The sequence below is a fragment of the Suricata suricatta genome, chromosome 13, assembly GCF_006229205.1.
Source record: "Suricata suricatta isolate VVHF042 chromosome 13, meerkat_22Aug2017_6uvM2_HiC, whole genome shotgun sequence".
In the NCBI taxonomy this organism is placed as follows: Eukaryota; Metazoa; Chordata; class Mammalia; order Carnivora; family Herpestidae; genus Suricata; species Suricata suricatta.
In genome coordinates, this window is record NC_043712.1 from 52153533 (window position 1) to 52180947 (window position 27415).

The following is a 27415-nucleotide window of genomic DNA, read 5'->3' on the forward strand; positions in this document are numbered from 1 at the left end:
GGGTGTGGAGTTTGGTGAGTTCCTTGTAGATTTTGGATACTAGCCCTTTATCTGATATGTCTTTTGCAACTATCTTTTCCCATTCCATCGGTTGCATGTTAGTTTTCTTGATTGTTTCCTTTGCAGTGCAGAAGCTTTTTATCGTGATGAGATCCCAATAGTTCATTTTTGCTTTCATTTCCCTTGCCTTTGGGGATGTGTCAAGTAGGAAATTGCTGTGGTTGAGGTCAAGGAGGTTGTTTCCTATTTTCTCCTCTATGGTTTTGATGGTTTCCTGCCTCACATTCAGGTCCTTCAGCCATTTTGAGTTTATTTTTGTGTATGGTATAAGAAAGTGCTCTAGTTTCATTCTTCTGCATGTTGCTGTCCAGTTCTCCCAGCACCACCTGGTAAAGAGGCAGTCTTTTTTCTATCGGATACTCTTTCCTGCTTTGTCAAAAATTAATTGGCTGTACATTTGTGGGCCCAGTTCTGGGTTCTTTATTCTATTCCTTTGGTCTATGTGTCTGTTTTTGTGCCATCTTTTTTTTTTTTAATTAAAAAAATTTCCACAGCTTCTGGGGTACCTGAGTGGTGTAGTCAGTTAAGTGTCCGACTCTTGATTTCGGATCAGGTCATAATCTTACAGTTTGTGAATTTGAGCTCCATGTCAGGCTCTGCACTGATGGCGCTGAGCGTGCCTGGGATTCTATCTCTCCTTCTCTCTGCCCCTTGCCTGCTTGTGCTCTGTCGAACACACTCTCTCTCTCAAAATAAATAAACTTAAAAAATGTCCACAGCTTCTGTCTTAAGCTGTAATTAACATTTAGCATTTTGCCAGTTTAAAGTATACAGTATCATGATTTGATATATGTACATTTGTGAAATGTTTACTCTAAGGTTAGTTAACACATCCATCACCTCACATAGTTACACTTTTCTCTGTGCGTGGTGAGAGCTTTTAAGATCTATTCTCTTAGCAACTTCCAGATCTATAAGATCTTTATGATCTAAGGCAGTATTGTTAATTATGGCCCCCATGTTGTATAGTATGCTTTAGAGAACTCTGCATATGACAGATTGGGGAGATGTTATGTAAGTGAAGATGATTTCTTATTTGATGGTCTTATTTTTTCTTCTTCTGAGGGGGTACTTCTTGCATAAGAGTAAAAGCCTTGTCTCCTTTTCTCCCTCCTCCACGGTCTCTTGCATGATAACCTGCGTGTTGACATGTAAGACATCGTGCTGTGATTCAAAAGGACAAAATACGGGATATCAACAGCCTCAACGGACTTTTGATTTGGAGAAAGGAGTCTATTTCTAAATGGAAATTTTTAATGAAGGCCAGCGAAGCATCCTTTTACTTTTGGTTTAAGTTCTTTTGCTTCAGGACTAGCTCATTTTTCTTCTGGTAGTTGATTGATGAGCTTCTGCTCTTGCTTCAGGAGAGAGCGGTTAAGATTGACTTGCTGTGGACTCTGCCTCCCTCCTAATGTAGATTAATGGTTTGGGATCCGAAAGTCTGACCTTCTGCCACTACTTACAGTGTTGCGTCTTCTTAGTATTTATATGTTTTTTCCCCTTTCCTTCCTAAGTGTAGAATCTGTATGATCTCAACATTGTTCAGTATTAATGGTCACACAAGGGAGAAGTTCTGTAGCCTTCTTTCCTGGTTTCTGCATCAGAGCGCTAAATGAGGTGATGTGATCAGTGCCTTGATAGTCTGAACTCTGTCTACTCATTCATTAGGCCACATGTATTTATTGAGCAGCTACTGTGCCAAGCCCTGGTGATTTTTCTTTAGACATGATAAAAAACCTGCCCTGATGGAGGTGGCCTGTAACCAAGTAAGTAAACAAAATGATTACAGATTGTGATAAATGTAATCTATGAAATAAATCAGATGATGAGAAGCTATAAGCTGCTATTCTTGTAATTTTAATCAGGGTTATTAGAGACCGTCTCTGTGGGCTGAAAACTGAAGGATGAGAATGAGTCAGCCATGGGAAGAGTTGAGCAAAGAGCATTCTAGGAAGGAGAGAACAATGAAGAGAGATGTAGGAGGAGTTTGGCTTGTTCAAGGATCAGAAAGACAGACCTGCACATGAAATGGAATGAGCCAGGATGCAGGTGGGTGAAGAAGTGGCCAGAGGGTGGTAGAGCCCTTCAGGGCTCTATAGATCATGGGAAGGAGTTTGGGCTTATTCTAAGTATAATAAAGCTTGTAAAGAGGTCTAAGTCAGTGGAATGGCATGAGCTTATTAAAGGAAGAGAAAGAAAAGAGTAACTATAGTAGTGTGAAGACGAATGGAAGGTATCAAGTGTAGGAGTGGGGAGACCAGTGAAGTCCTTGTGCTTGGACTATGGTGATGGTGGTGTGGATGTAGGGAGAAAGATGCTTTGAAAATTGGACTAGATGGGGCGCCTGGGTGGCTCAGTCAGTTAAACATCTGACTCCTGATTTTGGCTCAGGTCATGATCTCATGGTTCATGAGATTGAGCCCCGAGTTGGGCTCTGTGCTGACAGCAAGGAGCCTGCTTGGAATTCTCCCTCTTCCTCTGGCTCTCTGCCTCTCCCCTGCTTGCAGTCTCTCTCTATAAATAAATAAATTAATTAAAAAAAAAGAAGAAAAGTGGACTGGGTTATGTTGGGTCCCAAATAATTGGATGAGGAGCGTGGATTTGATTTTTATAAGCTTTGTATGTGTATATATTTGTAAGTAGATGTGTATTTGTGAGTGTGTATATGATTGAGTTTATGAGTGTGTGTTAGTGTGTATGAGTGTTTGTGTGTGTATACATGTGTACCTACACTTGAGTTTTTCTTCCGTTGTAGCTTTTGAACAGGCAGACGAGTGGCATGAAGGAAAGGGCTGACTTTCGTGGTACACATTAACTGGGGGAAAAGGTGATAGCAGGAGGAATAGCTAGAAGGTTCATGAAGCTAGAAGTGAAAGAAAGGTCCAGGGGATGATAACAGTCACAGAGCAAGAAAGGACTAAATTGGGCAAATCCAGTTTGTTTTATTCTGTGTCTGGGATGAATGAGACTGAGGAGTGAAAGATAACACCATTAAGGAAATCACACTCTTGGGGCGCCTGGGTGGCTCAATCGGTTAAGCTTACGACTTCAGCTCAGGTCATGAACTCACGGTTTGTGAGTTCGAGACCCACGTCAGGCTCTGTGCTGACAGCTCAGAGCCTGAAGCCTGCTTCAGATGCTATGTCTCCCTCTCTCTCTGCCCCTCCCTGATTTGCACTCTGTCTCTGTCTCTGTCTCTAAAATAATTAAAAAAAAATAAAAATAATCACATTCTTCAAACTAGCCCCATTTGATTTCTAGTTTTACCAGTCTTAATTATTTAAAAAAAAAAAGATTAAACCTTACTTAAATTCATTTGCTTAATTTCTCTAGAAGATGGTCCCCTGGTGGGAGTTGAGTGAATTTACTGCATCCCATGCAAACCGTGCCCTCCCTGCCCTTGCATCTACACACATGGTCTTGATTCTGGAGAAACTCACTGTAATTTTTGTTTCCCTCCAGGACATCTTTGAAGATGCGTTGGAAACCATCTCTGTGTAAGTAGTAACACAATAAGAAGTATGTAGTAAAGAAAAATGGATGGTTTTCTTATCTAAAGTGTAAATATCATTCTTTTTTGGGAGTTGTGACTACTGCCAGACAGAAATACTTCTCTGTAATTCAAGAGTTAGGATGTATTTATTAATGCTTAAGAAAGGATCTGTCTAGGTGCACCTGGGTGGGTCAGTCAGTTAAGCGGCTGACTTTGGCTCAGGTTCTGATCTCATAGTTCGTGTGTTTGAGCCCCACATTGGGCTCTGTGCTGACAGCTCAGAGCCTGGAGCCTGCTTTGGATTCTGTCTCTCTCTCTCTCTGACCTCCCTGGCTCACACTTCTGTCTCTCTCTCAAAAATAAATAAACATTTAAAAAAAAAGAAAGGATCTGTCTAATGCAAATATATTTTAAGTATTATTTCTTATAACCTTAATTAAACTAAAATAAAGAAAATTGTTTTCAAAAAAATTTAATTTTACTTGTTTATATCCAACCATTTAAATCTTGTTCATATTTTTTTTAATATGAGTAACCTCAAATTTCAGAATTTTGCTTTTGGTTTGCACTTAATTTTATTGCAAGTATTTCCTATAAGTCTACATAGTTTTTGTAATGATTTTAAATGATATCCTATTAGATCAAGTGGAACACCACAATTATCCATTTCTCCACTCTTAGACATTTAGATTGTTAACCAGTTTAAAAACTTAAAACTAAGTAATGAGTATTTTCATGTATATGGCTTTGTCATATTGTTGAAGTATCTCCAAAGATTAACTTCACAGATATAGGATTACTGGATTACATGGGATGGAGATAAAAAAAATTTTTTTTTTTAATGTTTGTTTATTTTTGAGAAAGACAGAGTGTGAGTAGGTGAGGGGCAGAGAGAGGGGGCCACTGAGGGAACACCTCTTCTGTAGGAACTAATCCCATCCTGAGTACCGCTCTCAGGTCCCCGTATACTATACCTAAGCATCTCCCAAAGGCCTCATCTCCACACACCATCACCCTGGAGGTTAGGGCTGCGACAGTGCATTTTGCGGAGCATGGTTCAGTCCATGGCACTTTCAAAAGAGTTTTATCAGTTTATGTGGCTACCGATACTGTGTAAGTGAAGCAGTTTCTTTTGTTTAGAATTTCCATATAGCATCACCACCACCACCATCAGCATACTGTTTGAAACAGTTTTGTTACTCAGATGATATCTAATTGCTTAAGTTTTTAAACTTTATTATCATTGTTTAGTACATTGCAGTTCCTTCTATAGGAATTCCAGGGTTTTTTTTTTTCACATGTTTAACTTTTTTTTCGTCAATGTTTCTCTTATGTACTTAAGACCTTTAAAACATAGGTACTCTTTAATTTTCTGCTGTATTTGCTTCAGATATTTTCCTGTTGTTTTTCTTTGTTAATTATACATTTTTATGTTGTCCAAATGTTTTAATGTGTATATTGTCTAATGTGTATGTGGCTTAAAAAGAAAAAAAATAAATTGTGATGAGTACTAAAAAAAATAACCTCTTTGTTTTGAAACAATTATTGGGAAGATGGTGCCGAGAATCTTGGACTTGAGGTAGTTGAATTTATATTGCAAATTCTAGAGCAACCACTACAGAAAGAAAAAAAAGATATAACTGATAAGAAAGGAGATAAAGTGAAATCATATAAGATAATTAAAATCACAGGAGGCAGAAAAAGAGTCAAAAACAAAAATAGGAACAAAGAAAAAGGGCAACAAATAGGAAACAGTCATGAATATGGTAGATATTAATCCAACTATATTAATAATCTCTTTGAGTCTCAGTGCTGTGTATATACCAAGGAAAAGACCGAGATTGTCAGCATGGATCAAAAAGCATGAGTTAACGATATGCTGTCTATAATAAATCGACTTTAAATATAAAGACACCTCTAGATTAAAAGTAAATGGATGGAGGGGCAATTAACTGGGTGGCTCAGTCGGTTAAGCATCTGACTTCTGCTCAGGTCATGATCTCATGGTTCGTGGGTTCAAGCTCAGCTCAGAGCCTGGAGCCTGCTTTAGATTCTGTGTCTGCCACTCCCTCTCTCTGCTTCTTCCCCACATGTGCGCTCTCTCTCTCTCTCTCTCTCTCAAAACTAAATAAGTAAACATTAAAAAAAGTAAACAGGAGTAGCTATATTAATTTCAGACAGAATAGACTTCAAAATAAGGAAAGTTATTAGAGTTAAAGAAGGACATTACATAATGATAGGAAAATTCTTCAGGAGGACGTAACAGTCCTTAATGTGTATGAGTCTAACAACAGAACATCAAAGTACGTGAGGCAAAAACTAACAGATGACTCTGTCATCATAATTGATGACTTCACACACTTCTCAGAAATGGACAGATCCAGCCAGCAGAAAATCAGGACGGAAATAGTTGAACTAAAACCAAAAAACAAATAACCCCTGAACTTATCCCAACTGAATTTAATTTAGAACCCTATCTCATGCCAACCCTAAAATTGCTAGCCATCTCTCCCAACACCATTTGCTGTCTGTGAAAGAAAGAAAATTTATGTATGATGCTTCCTTGGTCAAATAATAAATTTGTTAGAATAATGGTGCTCTGTTTCTGGGCTTTTTGTTTTGTTCCTTGATCTGTATGTCTGTGTTTGTATAAAAATTACTCATTTGTTCAACTGTTTCAGGTGTTTTCAATGTTAGCATGACTGGTTCTTAGAAGAGCAGCATCCAGCAATGACCCTGTAATGGAGATGTTTTTGATTCGGTGCCATCAGAAACATTTTGTGTACTTTTCAAGTGTGGAATTACGGGGGCTGTGTGTCTCCTGGATCTTCTACTGTCAACTGTGTTGTAATTTTCACATCCTGAAAATAATAGTTTTATAACAATACCTCACTTCCTGAGTTTCTAACATTTTATTTTTCATTCATTGCTTCTTTCAGCCACTTTTCACCTGTATACATCTGCCAGCATTTCCTGTTTTTTCCTTTTTCTTCTTCTTCTTTTTTTTTTTTTTTTGAGAGAGAGGGAGAGAGAGAGAGAAGGCGAATCTCAAGTAGCCTCTCTGTGCCTAGCATAGAGCCTGACACAGGGTTCAGTCTCACAAGTGTGAGATCATGACCCGAAATCAAGAATCAGAGGCTTAATTTTCTGAGCCACCCAGGCATCCTTCTTTTTTCTTTTAGTTTTTACTTCCCTGATAAACCCAAAGGTTTGACCATTCTAGAGTTTATCTTGCTCTTTAAGATTTTTGTTTTGCATTCTTTCTTGCCTCCCTTAAGACTGTCTCTTAAACAGTTTTGTGTTTCCTTTTCAATGTTGCCAAAATTTCCCTGGTACATGTTCTTGTAAGTAGCAGCATGTTATAGTAATGTGTCACCAAACGCACTGTAGTAATACAGGATATTTCTTATAGGGAGCCTCACCTCTCTGACGTAGAGTCCAAAGCCAGAATGGGTAGCCAAAGTAGATATTAGAGGTCATGTTCTAGTAATCTTGCCTTGTACTTGTAGTAGTGGCCTCCATCCAGAGTCTGTTTATAATTAATTTTTACCTGAATCTAATAAATTTTGCTTTTTGGCAAAGTTTTGCCAGAGTTCTGGAAGATCGTGTGTGTGTGGGGGGGTTAGTTTATAAGTCAGTTTGTTGATAGTGACAAAAAAATGGCAGAGAAAGAAGAAAGGAAAGAGGACAAACAATCATGGAACTCCAAAGCACAGCCGCATGGTTTTACTTTGCTTAGGTGTACACAACCAGATGTCCGTTTCTGGAGAGACCAGTTCTCAGACTTGGTGGGCTAACCTGAGCTTCATTCCTTGAGTGCCACTTACTGGCTGGGAGGCCTGGGACTAATTTCTCTGAGTGTCAGTTTCTTCATCCTTGCCTAGATTTATTGGGAAGATAGAATAAAATCTAACTTAAATGCAGCAACGGGAGTAAAGCGCATAGTGGGTGCTCAGTAAATATCAGTACCTTACTATTTCCCCCACCTGTTTTGTCTCCAGTGAGACAATCATGTTCATAATTCTACCTCCCAGATACTGGAAAAAGGTCTAATACATTCCATTTAAGAAGATAGAGTGTCCCATATTGGGCCACATATGTTAAGGAAATTTTAGAATGAGTAAAAATGTTTTAAAATGACATTTTGAAAGTTAGTAGGATACACTTCATTCACAGGGAAACCTCATTTGAATGGTTCCTTTTATTTCTTCACCATAGAGCATGGTGTTTTCTGTACCCAGGTCTCTTGCATTACTGACCTTTTTTGAAATAAAAAAAAAATTGCAGCAGTAATCTGTTATTCAATCTTTCTCATTTAACAGATTGTTTTCCCTGTGATTACAAACACAAGTTAATTGTAAACAATTCTTCAATTTGTGTGTGTGTGAACTTTTAGTTTTTATTTCAGTTTGTCAGTATTTTTCTCGTTTCCTCTTGAATTTGTGATGCCAGGACATTTCTTTTGTGACCTCTTAGCCGCTAAGCTCAGTAGACCTTTTTTCTTGCCTGCTGAGTGAACCACACATTTTGGTTTTCTGTTTCTAGTGCCAATAGTGATGCTTCAACTTCTCTGTAGCAAGAGATGGTCCCCATGCCAACCTGATGATTAATTTATGCCTATGAATATTTTTGCTTGAATTTCTTATGAACAGATGCAAGCTAAGAGATGAGGGAGGTCTTAAAATTATTTCCACAAAAGAAAACTATTTTCTGCTTAATGGATTTACCACCACAGACATAGATTTTCCTACTTCTGAGTCTTTGTGGTAACAACTGTGTTATTTTAACTGACTATTTTGGGAAGGTTTGCAAACAGATCATACACACATCTGCACCATTTAGAACTGAGGGGAAAAGAAGAGACATTTCCCCCCTTTTATCTGTTAGTGACACATTGGAGAGGTCCTTTTTTTTTTTTTAATGTTTATGTATTTTTGAGAGAGACAGTGACAGTGTGAGCTGGGAGGGTCAGAGAGAGAGGGAGGCACAGAATCTGAAGCAGGCTCTAGGCTCTGAGCTGTCAGCACGAGGCCCGACGTGGGACTTGAACTCAGGAAAGGCGAGATCATGACATGAGCTGAAGTTGGACGCTTACCCAACTGAGCGACCCGGCGCCCCAAAGAGGTCCTTTTTAAAAATTAGAATTGTGTATGAACTTGCTGACCTGTTTGGCGTAAGGGGGTGACCTCTCAGGGAAGGACTGTAAATTAGACCCATGTGCTGATCTATAAAAATATGCCAGGGGTTTAGCCATGCCACAGTCTCTTGCCTCCTGATTGGACAGTTCCCTGCGGGATGTGCTTCGTGGTTCTCGGATGACCAGTATTCTTCCTTCCCAGTGTCTGTGCTCAGCTGTTATCTCTGACGATACAGGGGTGGGTGTACTGTTTGTAGATTGACTGTGATGGGCACACAAAGGATACATAGAATGTTTCAGTTTCCAAAAGACAGCCAGCTGTCTTCTGGTTGGGAGATGGAAACCTGGCACTGGCTTTGGGTTTTGAGAGACACCAGGGTTACCTGAGACGCCTGCAGACACAAGTGAAGTTGGGTCACCGAGGATCCCTGGCCTCTGTTAGGTGGAGAGCATGGATTAACCACGTGGAACCCCGCGGCTTGGTAGTGTTTTTGATGAACCTCTTTCTCGTAAAAACCGTTAGTGGGCAATGAAACAAAAGTCTAATTAGCTGGAGGGCCCTGGTCGGGTACTGGTTCATTAAGACTTTCTTTTTTATTCACAGACTGTGAGAACAGATGCAGGTTTAATATGTTCTCAGCAGTGATCTCTTATATTCCATAGCATCTTATTAAATTTTTGAATTTATCCTTACTTAGATATCTGCCTGTGTTGAATTGAGTCCCAGGACAGTGTGATGCAGAGGAGATGAATGTGTTTATGTGCATGACTACTGTGAATTTATCCTTAGCTTCAGAAATTGAAATAGGCAGACATTTTTAACCAACTGACAAGAAGCTTATGATGGGAATAAAAATATTCTGTAGTGTAGCATTTTTTATGGACTTTTTCCTTTTTCCTTCTTTACACCTTCTTTTTTGTACTATAAATTATAGATTACAATGAGATAAAGTTTTTACGGCCATTTTGTCTTTATTAGGTTGGATCAACTGATTAGTATATAATAGTTTGCTGTTTTAAGGTCATTTCGGGTGAAAGTCAGCAAATGCTAGCTGGAAAACATCTAGTTAATGTTTTTCTTCATAGTGGTTAAATTATAAATAGTAACTCCAGGCAGAGTTGGATTTAACTTTCGTTTTTCTCTGATTTTGTTTGGCCCAACTCTCCCGTCTAGGTGATCTAATTATTGCTCAGATTTGGAGAGAGACTCATCCCACACCCCCACACCTGATTTTTCTCAACCAGCTTGACAATTATTTTAGCAGGTCTAAGAGGGCATGTATGTCATTATCTTATATACCACTGAGCAAGAAAACACAAGAATTTTACAGGAGACCTTGCATAAGGGAAGGAAGAAATAAAACGGTAATGCAGGAGGGCATGGTAGGAAACTTGTGTTATTTCAATCTTGGTACTAGGTAGGGAGGGTAGAGAAAAACCTCTCATGAGATTTTCTGCCCTGATCATTTCTTCTTAAATAGCCCTATGGCAACACTGATTTATATCCCATAGAATTCCTGTTGTAAGTGTACAGTTCAATTAAGAATAGTATAATTACAGAATATTACCGCCATCACTATAATCTAATTCTGAAGCACTTTATATAACCGAATAGACACTTGTGCTTAGTCACGGCCCAGTCCTGCCCCCACACCTAGGCAATCACTAATCCAATTTGTGTCTCTAGATTTGTCTTTGTAGATGTTTCATATAAACAGAATCTCACAATACGTATTCTTTGGTGTTTGGATTTTGAAACTCATTCATGTTGCATCATGTCAGTACTTCATTCCTTTGTATGGCTGAATAATATTCAGATGTACCTTGCATTGTTTATCCATTCACAAGTTGATGGACACTCAGATTGTTTCCAGTTCTTGGCTACAGGAAATAATGCTGCCATGAATAATTGTGTAGATGTCTTTTGTGGACATAATTTTGCAGTTCTTTGGCATAACTCTCTAGGAGTGGAATTGATGGATTCTGTGGTATTGCTTACGGTTACCTTTTGAACACTCTTAAGAATTTGACTAGCAAGCTAGTTTGTGGTCTGAATATTAGCTATCAGTGTGGCCCAAACACCTTCAAGCAGGTAATTTCATTTTAATTGGACCAGGTTGGTGGTGCCCTCAGGTAATTGGCACAAACAAATGTACATCCTCTCCCTGAGAACTTTGGTCTCAGCCAGTCTGAGCTGCAGTCAGGGCATATGGGTGGCTCTGTTGGTTAAGCCTCTGACTCTTGGTTTCGGCTCAGGTCATGATCTCATGGTTTGTGGGTTTTCCACTTTCCCAGCTCCACTCCACTCATTCTCCACACAGCAGCCAAAGTTATCTGATTTTTAAAAGAAATGAACTTCACATTCATTTCAAACATAAAGTGAAGAGGATAGTAAACTGAACACACCTGTGCTCATCACTGACCTTCAACAGTTGTGCACCCAAGGCCCGTTTTATGTCATCTATAGTTCATCCCTGGGGGTAGTTTGAAATCCTATTCTAGACATTATAAATTATTTCTACTTTTAAATATCCCAGTATGTACTTCCTAAAAACAAAGATGTTCTCTTACATAATTATTATTAAGAAATTAAGTCAGGAAATTAACATTGATACAGAACTATTATCTAATCTGTATGCCTTATATGGTATCCTTTAATCTACATTTTAGTACATAAAGATAAAAGGTCTCTTTTTAAAAGCATCATGAGACCGTTGCCACACCTAAAACAAATTAACAATATTCATCAAAGATAATGGTCAGTGTTCCAATTTCCCCAATAGGATGTTTGTTTGAATTAGGACAGAGTGGTCCTTTTAGGAATTAAATTGTATGCTGTCACTCCCTTGCTCAGCAGCCATCCATGAGTTTCCGTGTCTCTGACGATGAAGTTCCCAGTCTGCCTCACTCCATAAGGCTTGACGTGGCCTGGGTCCCACACACAGATGGAAACCTAGTCCAGGGCAACCCCCACCCTCATTCGCTGCCCTCCAGCCACACGCCCTTTGCCAGCTGCCCTAGATTTGAGCTGGTGTCTCAGACTGGAGTGACTTCCTCCTACTCCTCCCTGAGCTTCTTCCTGGCCAGCCATCCTCAGTTGTCAGCTTTAATGTCTTCCTACCTTTTTCAATGACTCCCACTAGATAGATTACTCCTCACCCACTTCCCTATCTTGTCATCCTTTTTGTCTCTTTCATTTCATTTGTCATTTAGTAGTCCATTGTTGCTTGCTTTTGACAGTCTGTTCCTTTGGACTCTTAAGTTCCTTGAGCTGCTCATCATGATGTGCTCTGTAACCAAGCACCACGCTTGGCATATAGTAAATGCTCAGTTTGTATTTGTTGAATTATGTTAATTGGAAAATGTAGATGAGTATTCAAAGTAGGATGCAAGGATTTTTAGTGCATTAAAAAAAATCCAGTCATCATTTATTGAGAACTTAACCAGCTACTGGGCACAATGATAATTGCTGTGATCATTCAGAGGGAGAGTGAGTTAAAGGAGCTTTTGGGATACGTATATTTCTTTTTTGATGATGATTAATACAGCTGGTTGGTTACTCAACGCAAATACATACATAATTAGGTAATGTCCAATTTTGTGGGCGTACTAAGCACTATCCAGGATTGTTGGTGTCTCCTTTGCCATGTCTCAACTAGGAGCTGACTCACCTTTCATCTGAAGTGCATGTATATGAGCTATCAGAATGCTTGAGGGTATAGTGAGCTGGACTGTTAATTTCCTACCATCTTTTATCGGCCCTGTTTTCTGATACCTTCCTCCATCACAATAAAAATAGCGTTCTAAAATGACTAATAAAACAGAACACAGATACTTGAGAACTTTGCCTTAAAAAAATTTTTTTAAATGTTTATTTATTTTTGAGAGAGAGCTTGAGCCAGATTGTGGCAGAAAGAGAGGGAGACATAGAATCCAAAGCAGGTTCTAGGTTCTGAGCTATCAGTGCTGGATGTGGGGCTCGAACTCATAGACTCTGTGTCAAACATCTCCATTGCTTATGTGCTGAAAATTAATCATTCCTTTGGTTTTCCCACTCTCCCCGACTTCCTACTGTGGTCTTTTTGTGTCATCATGTTTGTAGAGCATCATGGGTAGAACTCCTCCAAGGGGGAGTGATATTTGCATTGGGTACATTTATGTATCATGTACAGTTCAGTATCATGTATGATACACATCTAACAAATAGTCTAAAGACATAGCCACTAAGAAATCTGAAGGTCTCTGAAACTGCTTAAAACTGAAGAGGTGCTGGGACACCTGGGTGGCTCAGTCAGTTGAGCCTCCGACTTCAGCTCAGGTCATGATCTCACAGTTCGTGAGTTCAAGCCCTGCATCCGGCTCTGTGCTGACAGCTCAGAGCCTGGAGCTGCTTCTGATTCTGTGTCTTCCCCTCTCTCTACCCCTCCCCAGCTCATGCTCTGTCTCTCAAAAATAAATAAATGTTAAAAAAATACACACACACAAAAAACTGAAGAGATGCTGAGGATTTGTGTATGATTTTTATTATCATGTAAAGTAATTTATGTGTTATTTATTTTATTTTTATTGTCCTGAGTGAAAGTGTTCAGGTCAGCAAGGAGTATCTTTTTATTACCTGTAAAGCAGAATGTTACAAATAGAACTCAAAATGTGTTAGGGGCACCTGGGTGGCTCAGTCGGTTAAGCCTCCGACTTCAGCTCAGGTCAGATCTCACGTTCGTGGGTTCGAGCCCCGTGTCGGGCTCTGTGCTGACAGCTAGCTCAGAGCCTGGAGCCTGCTTCCAGTTCTGTGTCTCCTTCTCTCTCTGCCCCTCCCCCTCTCATGCTCTGGCTCTCTCTGTATCAAAAATAAATAAAAACATTTAAAAAATTAAAAAAAAAAGGAAAATATGTGTTAAAGCATCATGTAACTCTGATGAATTAACATTTTAAGAGGCATATGTATAGTTCTGTCTTTCCTGTAGTCAATATAGTTAATGAGCTTTTGGTTTCTATTCTGGCAGTAAGAAAGTTTTCTGAAGGGTAGCTTGACTTTACCTTTATGCAGTTAAAAAAACACAACTCTGTGTGTGTGTGTGTGTGTGTGTGTGTGTGTGTGTATGTGTGAAGTTCTATGTGTCAGATCTTCCATTGATTTAAGAGATTCTTTGTCATTTAAAGTTTGCCTGCAATTTAAATGAAATTACACCAATAATTTATTATTTGCTTTGATTAAAATAATTCTGTGTACTTACTACAAGAAAATTAATTTCATGATCAACTTTAAAGCATGTATATTTTGAAAGAGCATTTTCCATGTCCCAGTGCAATTTTATTGTTAGATACATAGATGGGTCCCCTACTTTCAGCAGTTAGTCACTGATATAATATAAGGATGTCTTTTCAGACAAATCAGTGTAATTAAAAATGTTCTGTAATATAGGTCTTTAACCTATGAACGCATTTACTTGAATGTATTTTATAAAATAGCAAGGTGTAAGGCAGATGTAACGTAATATACATATCAGTTAATTAATGTGCAGTGTCACATTGGGAGCACGGCCAGTTTTGTAAAACCAGTATCCCTCACAATTATAAGAAATTTTGATATAACTATTTTCATGGTGCCTCATAATGGCTACCTCAAGATATAAAAAACATTTTTCAAAAAAGTGAGAAAGAAAAGAAGACATTTAGTTAACTCTCACAAATGTTTGAGAAATAAGAGCAAATGTTACCCTTGACTGTTTCCCCATTTTCCCATTTCCAAGATCTGCCTCATCAAACCAAGCATAAGGTGAACATGGATAGTTTGACAAATGTTTGTCTTATATATCCTGATGTGGTTCTTAGTAATAATGAGGTTTAATTCTTCAAACATTAAAAGCAAGCAAAAGCAAATGATTCTGTATTCTCTAGGTTGGAAAGTGTGTTTTAAGCCCGACACTAATAGGAAAAGAGGGATAGTTTTGACCAATATGACAAAACCCTCATAAGCTTGGTTAAAAGAGAATTAACTGGGAAAATATTTTAAGCATATATGAAAGAGAGTTAATCCCAAAAAACAAAACGAGAAAGAGAACACCCTGATGGCAAAAATTGGCAAAGGGATATTACTGAAACAGATTACTGAAACAGAAGAAATACAGGTCTTTAAGGCTACTGTATTTGTTTTCTGTGGCTACTGTAACACTATAACTACTGTAACCACAAACAGGGGTTTAAACAACACATGTTTATTCTTTTAGAGTTCTGCAGGTAAGAAGTCTGAAATGCTTTTCACTGAATCAAAACCATGGTGTGGCCACGACTCTCCCGTGAGCAACTCCAGGGGAGAATCCATTTGATCGCCCATTTCTTGTGTCTGCATTTTTTGTGTCACTTGACTCACGTCCCTTTCCTCCAACTTGAAAGCCAGCAGCATACTATTTTCAAATTGCTCTGCTTCCAATAGTCACAACATCTTCTACCCTCTGTGTCAGATACATCTCTGCCTCCCTGTTCGAAAGATATGTGTGATTGCTTATAGAGCACACTCAGATAATGTGAGGTAACCTCCCCATCTCAAGATCCTTAATTTCATTACACCTGCAAAATCTCTTTTCTCATGTAAGGTAACATTCATAGGTTCTAGGGATTAGGACCTGGACATCTTTGGGGGTCATTGTTGAGTTTAACACAGCTAAAAATAGCATGTCTGGTAGAACAATACACACATGCGATTATTTTGTTTGGGATTGGGTGTCTGAACATGGTGGGAATATAGGGTACTTATAATTTCAAAAACAATCCCTTAGGGGCACCTGGGTGGCTCAGTCAGTTTAGTGTCTGATTTTGGCTCAGGTCAGGATCTCATGGTTTGTGGGTTTGAGTCCCACATCAGGTTCTCTGCTGTCAGTGCAGAGTCAGCTTCAGATCCTCTGCTCCCCTCTCTCTGTCCCCCCACAACTGTGCGTGCTCTTGCTCTCCCTTTCTCTCTCTCTCTCTAAAAAATAAATAAACATTGAAAAAAAGTTTTAGGTTGACAGAAAAGTCAAGAGGATAGTACAGAGAATTTCTGTATACTTTACCCCAGTTTTCCCCCATTAGTAACATCTTACATTAGTATCATAATTTGTTTTAAGGAGTGAACTAATACATTATCACTAACTAAAGTCCATACTGTATTCAGATTTACCTTTTCTTCCTTTTTGATGACCTTTGGCAGCTTTGACATGTATTTGTAGGATGGCCTGCATTGGAATTGTTTGATGCTTTTCTCAGGGTGAGACTGGGGTTATAGATTTTTGGGAGAAAGATCACAGAGATAAAGTGCCATTTTTATCATATTATTTCAAGGGTACATGCTATTAACATGATTTATCCCTATTGATGTTGACCTTGATCACCTAGAGGATGACGTAATTTATTTGGATGGGTGATGTTTTTTTTCCTTAGAATGCGTCATGTGGTCCTGTCAGATTCATGTCAAATTGTCTTTCTTCTCAAAGGAGTCTTCTAGCTTTTATGAGATTTTGAGAATAGCTACATTAACTTTACATTGAATATATTTTTTAAAAAGTTTATTTAGAGAGAGAGTGTGAGCAGTGGAAGGGTAGAGGGAGAGAGAATCACAAGCAGGCTCCACACTGCCAGTGCAGAGCCCCACATGCGTCTCCAGCCCATAAACCATGAGATCATGACCTGAGCTGAAACCAAGAGTTGGGATATTCAACCAACTGAGCCACCCAGGTCCCCCTATACTGAAAATTTCTTAGAAACATGTGGTAACTCACAATTTTAGGGATGTCTGAAATTACCTGGGTGGCTTACCTTTTGTAATTTCTCAAAGATGATGTTCAAATGCAAGTTAGATCAATTATTTTCTTAGCTATTGTACATTATTCACAAAAATATAGCTGGACTTAAATCTTTTGGTATAGGAAAAAAGAATATTAGGTAAAAAGATACTATATTTGTGTTGATGGAACATGTAGGTGTCAAATACACTGTACTTACTAATAATTTTATAGTTGGGCTGGCCATTCCTGGAGAAACCCCGACCTCCACAAGACCGAGTCTTCCATGTTTCTGAGGTGTCTTGATGCTCTTCTTTGAACACAGTACCTGTCACACGTGCCATCATTTGTTGCATATTTGGGTTCCCTGCTGGACTGAGAGCTTACTACTGGGTCCTCTCCCCTGTGCCTGGCACATAGTAGGCACCCAGTATATGCTGACTGACTGTCCTTGCATATGCTAACTCTTTTGAGCACTTTTAGGAATGGATCACACATGATTAAGTAATCATAACATAACATAAAGCCATGTGGAAAAGGTAGTGTAAATACACGTAAAGCAATAGTGTCAAAGAAAATATACATATGTATGTATATATATGGAGGGAAAAGATTAGAAATAAATAGTATAAAATATTAACAATGGTTGTCTCTGGGTTTTGAGATTATTGTTTGATCATTTCGTCTTTGTTTTCCATTTCTCTTCAAGGAATTTATTATTTTATAATCAGACATCAGATTACAGTATCTGATACTTTTATCAATTGAAAATGGTGAGCCCGTCATCAAAAATGGTTCAATTCTAATATGTGGAAGGGCACTTTAAACAAGAAAGTTGCAAAGTCATTTACCATCGCTAAGCCTTCTATTTTTTTTTTTAGCTTCATCAAAATCAGGTCAAATATTATTTACCTAATATTAATTTTAAAGTGTCATTTAGAGCTATCTTGGTGTGACTGTTGTATCATACATGTATTTCATTTTGCTAATATAACTTTTGTGCATGTAACCTGTTAAGATTAAAAACCTCAGAGAATTTGATTTTCCCTTATTTTAGTGTTTTACAAGAGTCGTGGGAATATAAAAGTTAACTCTAACCTGGGACTATCTACCCGCTCCTATATTTTCCTTGAAATGAAGAAGATTATTCATTTTATTCCTCTACTAGCCCTGAATTTAGGTGAATCCTTGGATTAGGTGACAAATTATCACGAGACCCAGGAGAATTGATAAACCCATGCCATTTGTGTTTGTCTCGCATGTTTCCCTCGGACAATTACACAGGGATGGATCCGAATTAGGCTGCAGCAGGCACTGGGGGAAAAATCTCCCGGCATTCCTTCCCGCAGAAGCGTCAGCGCGGCACTGAGTGTAGCTGCCACTTTAACTGACATGTCTTAAATTCTGCCCTGGGAAGCTGGGATGCTGTCCTCCTCGGCAACTTCCTTCCTTATGACCCTTAATTGAGAGTCTCACTGGAGACCAAGAAATAAGAGAGCAACTGAGGATTTTTGTTGGCCTTTAAATTGAGGAGTGTCTCTTCTTTTTGTTTGCCTTAAAAAAACCTGGTAGAAGAGAGGAAAGGCATCTCCACAGTGGGGCTAGATTCATTCCTCCAAAGTTACAGCTGCTCTAAATCTGTGAGTATGTTGCATTTTTAAAGCTGTTCCCCGGGGATATGATTGTAATGTTCTGTTTTGATCTGTGAGGATTCAATTTAAGGAAAGCCATGAAAATTAAAAAAGAAATAGTTAAATTTCATTGGAGATCTGCAATCTTTGTTAGTTGACATTGTCTTAAAGGCTTCATGTTCATCCTGCCAGGACTCTCCCCCTACCCTCCTTTTTTGGGTTTCCTGGGGGTGAGTGCTGAGATGGGAGGAACCCGTGAATCTTGCCGCCACCGCAGGGGATGTGGTCTTCCCGGGATGCTGTGGCTGGCTTGCTGCCGCTCAAGGTGTGCATGGGGCTGCAGAACAATGGAAGGACGGTGACGGCTCACTTTGGATTCACTGTGTTTGTCAGATGGCCTTTGCTGCTTCATTACGGGGTTTTGTTTTGTTAGGGTGATTAAAACCTTAAAGAAAGATTAAAAACGCCAACAGGCTCTCAGGATCAGCGTGGGCTGATCGTCCTAGACTTTACCTCTCAGTGTGAAGCACTGCGCTGGCTTCTCCCTGTCTCTCTGTAGCAGATTCCAGGGAATAGGAGTTACCGAGAAGTGACCTTTGCATGACCACCCCTTTTCTAATTGTGCATTTGAATTGGTGCCATTTTTTCCCTGATGACGTAGATACTTTAGCCTAAACATCTGTCCTTAGTCATTGTGTCCTACTTTCCCCTTTTGGAATTTACTGGAGGCTAGAGCAGTGTCCTTGCAGAATTATTACTGAATCAATTTTGAACATTTTGTAAAGGTAGAGCTCGAGTTTTGTTTCTATCAAAACCCCCAAATGTTCTTAATTTGTCTTTATTGAGTGAAAAGTCTTATTTCAGGGATTCAGATCATTTGTTTACTGATCTCATTCCTTTACCTTAAAATCACATTAGCTAAAACAATACCTAAAGGTTGATTTGTTCAGAGATTCAGTAGTCATTTTTAAATACCAACTGGTAATAGTGATCTTTGTAAATGTAGAATATATTTGTCTTAGGGTGACATAGTATATTTGCTTTGTGGGTATTGGTATTTTGGTTGATTTCCTGCAGTGTAAAATAAATCAAGGATTTTGAAAAAGAAACTCTACCACCCAGAGATCAAACATCTGCTGTTTGTATTTTTAAACATTTTGTTATTCCTAAATATAGCAACTTTGAATTTAATTAGGAAGGATTCCTAAAAATAGGAAATTCTGCCTTCTCTAGACTTGTAAAGAACTGCTTGCATGCATGCATGCATTTGTTCATCCATTCATTCAACAAACATTTGTTTGTTGCAAAGTTTTTGCCAGGCTCTGGGGATATGATGGTGAACAAGATATTCTATTTACCCTCATGGAGCAGATACTTTTAGCAGGTGAGGGAAGCATTCAGAAACTACCTTATTATTTCATTACAACTGTGGTAATATTCAACTTCTAGATAGTTTGTGGCCAGACACACATAGGACATGCAAATACTTGCAACTAAGTCTGCCCCAGATCTTATGAAACCGCAGATCCTTGGTGGACTTGAACTGGAAAATATTTAATTAGTCCAACAAGCATGTGCTAGGCACTGTGTAAGTGCTGGTTTCAGGTCAGTAAATAAGAAATGTCCCTGCTTTGGAGGAGTTCACAGTTAGTATAGTGGGAGGGGAAGGGGAGTTGGTTATATGAGTACATCTTAGTATGTTATTGGTTCATTAATTCAATAAATACTTATTGAATGTCTGCTGTGATGATGGGCACAGTCACAGGAACCGTGCTGGGCACAGGTACGGAGTGGAGAATATGGAAGAGATGCTTTGCTTTCTGGAAACTCTTAAGGGCCTTAGTGGAGAAATGAAAGGGTGCCGTGAGAACACACAGGAGGGAGATAGGACCTCCTTATCCTTCTCGGAGCCTCTGCAGTGGGCCAGCCACAAGCTGGTACTCAGTGTACATTCCCTTCTATCCTATAAACTAGGTACTATTTCTGCTGTAACAGACATGTAATCCAAGGTAGAGAGAGGTTAAATCATTTGCTTGAGGTCCCACAGGAAGTGGAGGAATTGGAATTTGATTTCAGGGGCCCCTGGGTGGCTCAGTCGGTTAAGCCTCCGACTTTGGCTCAGGTCATGATCTCACATTCGTGGGTTTGAGCCCCGCGTCAGGCTCTGTGCTGACAGCTCAGAGCCTGGAGCCTGCTTCCGATTCTGTGTCTCCCTCTCTCTGCCCCTCCCCACTCATGCTCTGTCTCTCTCTGTCTCAAAAATAAATAAAATATTAAAAAAAAAAGAAAAAAAAAGAACTTGATTTCAAATCTCTGCCCCTTCTGAGGGTCTCCAAACCTGGCTGCTCACCAGTTACCCGAGTTCTAGAGGGAGAGCGGTGTTTACTCCGCGTCCCCTGGTGACGGTGGGCAGCCAGGCTTATGAACCACTCTTAGACCCCTACCTCAATTTACAGATGGGGCGGGAGTGGGGATGAGGTCACATGAGTTAAATAGGGCCCATAACCAGATTTCCTAGCTGGCATTTATTTCATTAATGTATTAGAAGATTCTAAGAAACCAAACGCAGAATTAAAAGCAAAGAACAGACCAAAACAATTAATTATTCAAGCAAAACAAACCAGAAATAACAGCAAAAGCCTGAACCTGTAAAGATGTGTGGCTGGCTTGGCTTTGAAGAAGAATCCCCAGAAGACCTGACCTGCCTTCCCTGACAGCCCTGGTCTCCCCGTGCTGGCTGGTGGCTACTTGTGAGTCAACTAGTTAGGATTTTTATTTTTTAACAGAAAAAATATCTTGGCTTATTAACATTCAGGCACTTAGAGTTTATTGGGGGATACAGATAGGAAACTGTGTCGTTAGTAAAAAAAAAAAAAAGAAAGAAAGAAAAAGGAAAAGGAAACTGTCATTGAGATGCAGGGGTAAATAAATGCTGTGGTGTAGAGAAGATGAGGTTCTGTGGGAGCAAAGATGAGGGGGCACAAACCAAGCTGGGTGATGAGCAGGAGTGTGGACAGAGGCTGGCCATGGGGCTTTCTGAAAGAGGCCGTGTCTGAATTGAGGCAGATACTGGTCGATACTGGGCATGATCGACTGGGTATAGCAGGAAGGTTTATGAAGTACAAAGGCCCTGATATATGAGAGACCCTCATAGGAGAGGCAAAACTTTCTCTTAGTTTTATTGCCTGGGTCCTGCAAATTAAATGGACAAAAGATAGACTAGGAAGAGAGAAAAAAGTTTAATTGCGTACACAGTGGGAGTTCACACACACACAAAAAGTGCCTTGAGGTGGTTAGGATTTGGAACTTCTATGTATTATCTTAACAAAGGATGATAAAGGGTGGAGAAGAAGCTAGACAAAAGAAGGGATTTTAGGCTTTGGGATGAGGGTTAAATTGTGAGGAGGTGACTAGGAAATGTTTGGTAAATAAGGATTGCTTAGTAAGGTCTCTTATGCAGCTAAGAGTCCTCTCAGGTGATAAGATTCATTTCCAAAGTAATTCCCTTCCTGGTATGAGAGAGGGAAACACCTTTACTAAAGGAAATTTCTGCCCTGCTTTGAGACCAAAATTAGGAGGGCGAGAGCTAGTTGACTTCTGCTCCAAACAGTCTTTATGTCAAAGTGACATATTTTGGGGTGGCCTACTCTTGTCCCCGTCACGATGATCTCTTTGGGTTTATCATGAAGCTCAGGAAGGATAGGCTGTTCGGAGAAAGACAGGTGCCGAAGGTATCTTGCCAAGGAGCTGTGACGACGAGGGCAGTGACAAACCGCGGAAGTGTTTCCATTGTGAGGATTGCATGGATTGTGTTTGGAATGGTTGTCCTGGGCACAGTATGAGGCTGGGGTGGGGGTCGGGACAGTATGCCTCAGTCCCATCGATACCAACACTCCTGGTTCCAACACTCTGGCCAAAGTTAATAATTCAGGGCTTAATAGGCTTTTATGGCTTAGGCTGAGAATTTGAAGTGGTTTCCTGAACCTTTTTCCTCTGTTGTCTGTTAAGATATCTTAGTGGAGAAGAGATGAACTAGACTCTTCTAAAAATGTCCTGCTATGGGGGCACTTGGGTGGTTCAGTTGGTTAAATGTCCAACTCTTGGTTTCGGCTCGGGTCATAATCTCATGGTTGATGAGTTGGAGCTCTGCATCGGACTCTGCACTGACAGTGCAGAGCCTGCTTGGGATTCTCTCTCTCTGTCTCTGCCTCTGTCTGTCTCTCTCTCTCTGTCCCTTCCCTGTTCGTGTTCTCTCTCTTTTTTAAATAAACTTAAAAAAAAATGTCCTGTTTCAGTCCCAGTACCTATGGTAAGTATGCCTTTGTATATTCAATGAAAACTGTGCTAATTGGTCAGTCTCATTTTATAGATGAAGATGAGGAGCCCCTAGAAGCCCTTGTATTGTGTCCCTTAGTCATAGGCTGATTTAGGGGTAGGCAGTCCTCTCCTTGTCCTTTTTTATTTTTTTCATTCTTTCTTAAAATAAAGCCACAGTGCTTTCCTGGATGCATGTGTCATGAAAAATCATTGCTTGATTTTTTTGTGTGCCTGATGCCCAGAGGTCTGCCTAACATTTTACACTTACTTTCCATTTTTTAACACCACATTTATACTTATGTCTTTGGTTCATTTTGGAAAAGACAGACTGCATATATGGGCAGATTATGTGAACATGAGTTTGATATGAATTTCAGGCATGGTTTACTTTTCTTTTGATATTTCATCAGTCCACAGGTGTGGAAAGTCTTTAGTGACCATTCAGGTAGTATTAATGGATTTCTTTGGTAATCGTTTTGTATTCGTGTTGGGTTATAGAATATCTTATTTCAGGTCTTTATAGGTGACTGTATTTTAGAAGGCCGGGAAGCATGAGAACAAGACTCAAATTTCTCTTGTGCTTTGGGATTATAGTCTTTTTCTATCTGAGTACTGGGTGGGGCAGAACTTGGAGCATATCTGTGATCCAGCAAACTGGGCCTTAATATGTACCACTGATGTGCCGTCATCTTTCCTTAATATTAAGTTAGATGTTTTTGTTTGTTTTTAAAGCAATAGTATCCCTGTGTACCAAACCTACTTCTGTGCCTGCTTGATATCACAGGCTGGAGGTATACAGCACACTGGGAAAAGAGCCAGACATTGAAAACCTAAAGAAAATCAAACTTCGTTTATTTTTTAAATATTTGTTGATTTATTTTGAGAGAGAGAGCACACATGCAAGCAGGGGAGAGGGAAAGAGAAAGGGAGAGAAGAATCCAAGCAGGCTCTGTGCTCTCAGTAGAGAGCCTGACACAGGGCTCGATCTCACAAATCTCAAGATTGTGACCTGAGCTGAAACCAGGAGTCAGACACTTAACTGACTGAGCCACCCAGGCACCCCAGAAAATTAAACTTTAATTACTTGAGTATCTATATGCTTCCCCTTCTGGTTTGTCTGACCTAATATTTACTGAAAGCTACTTGTTTGTGAATGAAGGACTGCCCGGATAACATATTCATGGGTATTTTCCATGATCTGTATATGTGAGGTAAAATATAAGGGATTGAGACAGTATTTGGCACAAGGGTGCTAAATACAAATCAGTGCAATCAATACAGATGTCATTTATTCATCAAAAACTCAGTGAATATATCTTTGCTAAGACACAGAATTTCTGTACTTAAAAAGCTCATCTCTACCTACCTATCACAGCTAACAGTGAAGTAGTAATTATACTATGCCGAGTTTTAAATTCTGACCAAGGAATCAGGAGGGGAGAGACATATTATGTAGCCTGAAAAAAAAAAAAAAGACCTTTAGGTAGCCTTTCTTCTCCTCTCTCCCTCATGGATTATGAGCCAAATGAAAGTAAAACTTTTTTTAGTATTGCCAATTTTTAAAAATTTCCCCTCTCTCCCTCATGGTTTATGAGCCAAATGAAAGTAAAACTTTTTTTAGTATTGCCAATTTTTAAAAATGTTTGTTTATTTATTCTGAGAGAGAGGCGGGGTGGGGAGGGACAGAGAGAGAGAGAGAGAAAATCCCAGCCAGGCTCTATGCTGTCAGTGCAGAGCCTGAGGCGTGGCTCCATCCCGTGACATGAGCTGAAGAGTCAGATGCTCAACCGACTGAGCCACCCAGGAGCCCCCTTGAGCTTTGCCTTTTAAAAATTTCTCTTTTCCTATTCTCTGTTGTGGTTTGTAGTGTTTCAGAAGAAATGATAAACAGCCCTCCGCTGCCTCATGCAGGGTCACACTGAAAACATGCGTTTACTCTGCATCTGGGAAATATCTGCATTCCTACTTTGAAACTGGGAGAGTGTTGGCTTAGCCTCGCCCTGCGGCTGCAGGCCACACCCCACTGCTGAGTGGCCGGAGTGCAGTGGTCGGTCTAATGGGAAGTTCCTGGCTCCAGCCACTTAAGTCACTGACCTCTCTGACCAGCATCAGCACCACATTTATGTGGTTTTTCAGCTTGAAAAGTGATTTTACAAAATGGACTGCATTTCCTCCTCGTAACTTCCATGCGAGGTAGACAGGGCAGGTATTGCCATCTCTCCTCTGGCTTTTTGTCTGTGTGAGTGCTTCTTTCTGTTGTTTCTTGCTCCCAGTTTCTTCTTTACCTAACATAAACCCTACTGTCTTAACCACTTTTCGGCGTGTAGGTCAGCGGCATTAAGTACATTCACCCAGTGGTGTAACCATCGGCCCGTCTGTCCGTCGCTGGAATGCTTTCATCCTACAAAGCGGAAACTCTGTACCCCTTAAACGGGCGCTCCCCGCTGCCCTCACTAGCCCCTGGCAGCCACCTTTATGCTTTCTGCGATTGGGATCCCTTCTCTGCTTTTTGCGCTGGCATCTGTAGGGGTGGTGAATGGTCCAGTGTGTCACGGCTTGCAGGTGACTGGGGTGTCTGGGGCAGAGACCCAGCGTTCTGCCTTGCGTCCCAGCAGGCTTCTCCTGAGTCACAGGACAGGGAGGGTGGGGAGAAAGGGTGACTAATAGATTAGGTACAAGCTTTCAGTTAGAAGAAAACCTTCCAGTAAGGGCTTTTTTTTTTTTTTTTTAATTAAAACCCAGCAAAATGAATTCGTAGCTGTCTAGATCTATTGGCAACGGACATTCCATTGTTTGTTTTAAATAATGCAAAAGAGTACAATTTGCTTTGCTTAACAAAAGACTCCAAAAAGATACAGGCTCTGGTTTTAGTTTCCAGCTCTGTCCAATTTGCTGTGTCTATGGGCAAGAAAAACAACATCTGCTGGGAGCAGTTTCTTTTTTTTCCTGAAGAAACCCTAAATGCTGCTGTCCGCTTTCTTAGTGAGTAGGCATGCTTTTATATTTTACATGAAAATGAACTTTTGTTCTTTTCAACTGTTCTCCTTTTGCTCTGGAACTCACATTTCCAGTGAAGATAGAAAAAAAAAATTAAGTTGTCAATGCGAGATCACATCATCTGTTCACATTTCAAATAATCTCTTTTGGAGTGACTCAGATTTGGGGGGCGGGGCACTGGGAGAGGTAAGTGTCCAGTTCAGTTAAGATTTAAACTCCGCATCAGGCCTTTATCTTCCTTCGCAGAAGGTCCCCGGTCCTGCCTTCCCAGCAGCACCTGAGTGCAGGAAGCCGTTCTGTGGGGGTAGAGCCTTACTCTGGCTATTGCTCTTCAGTTAATAGCCTCACCCGCTTGTTTCTACACTAACCTCTGGCCTTGCTGTCTCTGTCCAAGCACTGTGAGGGCCAGATCTGTCCATGTGCCCATGACCCCAAGGGCTTGGCATTTCCCACCGGCATTGGCTGGTCCCCAGGTGCCCCAGGTCCATAGACACTCTCTTTTGACCCCTGCCTTTGCCTTTTGTTCCAGAGTCATCTCTGCCATCTTTTAAAAACATTATTTTGCAATAGTTTCAAACTTCTCCGAAGAGTATGAGAATGAAACAGAGAACTTTTATAAACCCCCTACCCGATTTTTAACATTTTGCCACATTTATTTTATTATTCTTTTTCTGTATACACAGTATTTTTTCCTGAGTCATTTGGGAGTAGGACGTGGTCTAGAGAAGGTGTGTCTAGAAGGGGGAATTGGAACCTTCCCCACGTGAGCAAGGGAGGGGATGTTTGCCTTTTCTTTTTCTCTGCTCTCCTCCAACTCTGCTCTTTCCTGAGTTAAGCTTCTCTGCTTTCTGAACTGGCTTTGAGTCCTTTCTTTCCCTGGCTGTTGCTTCTGGTTGCATTTCCACTTGTTGGTCCTTCCAGAACAGTGTGGTTCGTGGGCCAGGTGTGGTTGCTGGGAGCAGAGGGGGGTACTGCTCACTTCCACTCGCTTGTCTATTCAGGCAGAGTCTCTGCTCATGGCGCAGGTCGGCCTGGGGAACACACCTCAGACAGCTTGCTGACATGAGCACAGGCTTTCAGTTGGACTTTGGATCCAAATTTAGGCACTCATAAGCAGGCTAAAAACGATGTGACTTAGCACATTACTTACACTTTACTTAGCACATTATATTACATTACTTAGCTGTGAGTTATTAAAGTCTATTTTTAGATATCATCTTTGAGATCATGAACTGCATGACTTTATGTATCTAACACCTGGTAGAATACTTGCAGTCTGGTGCTCCTAGATGTTCATGAGTGAAAATTAAATTTTAGTTTACTGAATATAACCCTCTCATTTAGTGCATTACTTTTTTATTTGTATTTTTTAAAAATGTTTATTTATTTGGTTGGGGTGGGGGAGGCAGAGCGAGAAAGAGAATGAGACTCTCAAGCAGGCTCTGTACTGTCAGCACAGAGCCTGATGCGGGGCTCGAGCTCACGAACCGTAAAATCACGACCTTAGCTAAAATCAAGAGTTGGATGCTTAACCACCTGAGCCACCCAGGTGCCCCAGTGGATTATTACTTTGTTTTATTTTATTTTTTACATTTTATTTTATTTTATTTATTTATTTTTTAAATATAACACAATTTTTTTTCATATCTATTTATTTTTATTTTTTTACTTTATAAAGTTTCATATTTTTTAATATATGCAATTATTTTCCATCATTTACAATACAGTAGTTACAGTGACACTCCAAACAGAAAAGCAAAGTAAAAATCAAAACACCAACTTCTATTTCATGTAATTAGACTTATACAGAAATTAGAAGGTTATGTAACAACTAGTTAATCACCTAATTTCACAGCTATCTGAAGTGGCAATCGTTATATAGCAGCTTATCTATGATACATTCAAGATAAATGATACAATTTATTACTTGCCCATAAGCTACAACACAGCCTGCTTAATACCTTTCCTTAAATTCCACCTCTATACTACAATATACTTGAGGTCCATGCAAAAAAGTAGCTAC

At 39.9% G+C, this 27415-nt stretch overlaps 1 protein-coding gene across 4 annotated transcripts in view; it reads left to right on the forward strand.

Moving 5' to 3' along the window:
* The window catches only part of TTC39B (tetratricopeptide repeat domain 39B), a 122256-nt gene that overhangs the window by 31544 nt on the left and 63297 nt on the right, over positions 1-27415 (forward strand). For 2 of the 4 annotated variants that reach the window (XM_029920121.1, XM_029920120.1), the window contains one exon: positions 3523-3557. The exons of 1 other annotated variant lie outside the window; for it this stretch is intronic. Coding sequence is in view for 1 of the 3 variants with exons in the window: in XM_029920120.1 (XP_029775980.1) it covers positions 3523-3557 (35 nt within the window). In the remaining 2 variants the exon portion in view is untranslated. Of the gene's footprint in view, positions 1-3522; positions 3558-17950; positions 18088-27415 lie in introns of those variants that run through there. One more of the 4 variants, XM_029920122.1, reaches the window with a different exon arrangement.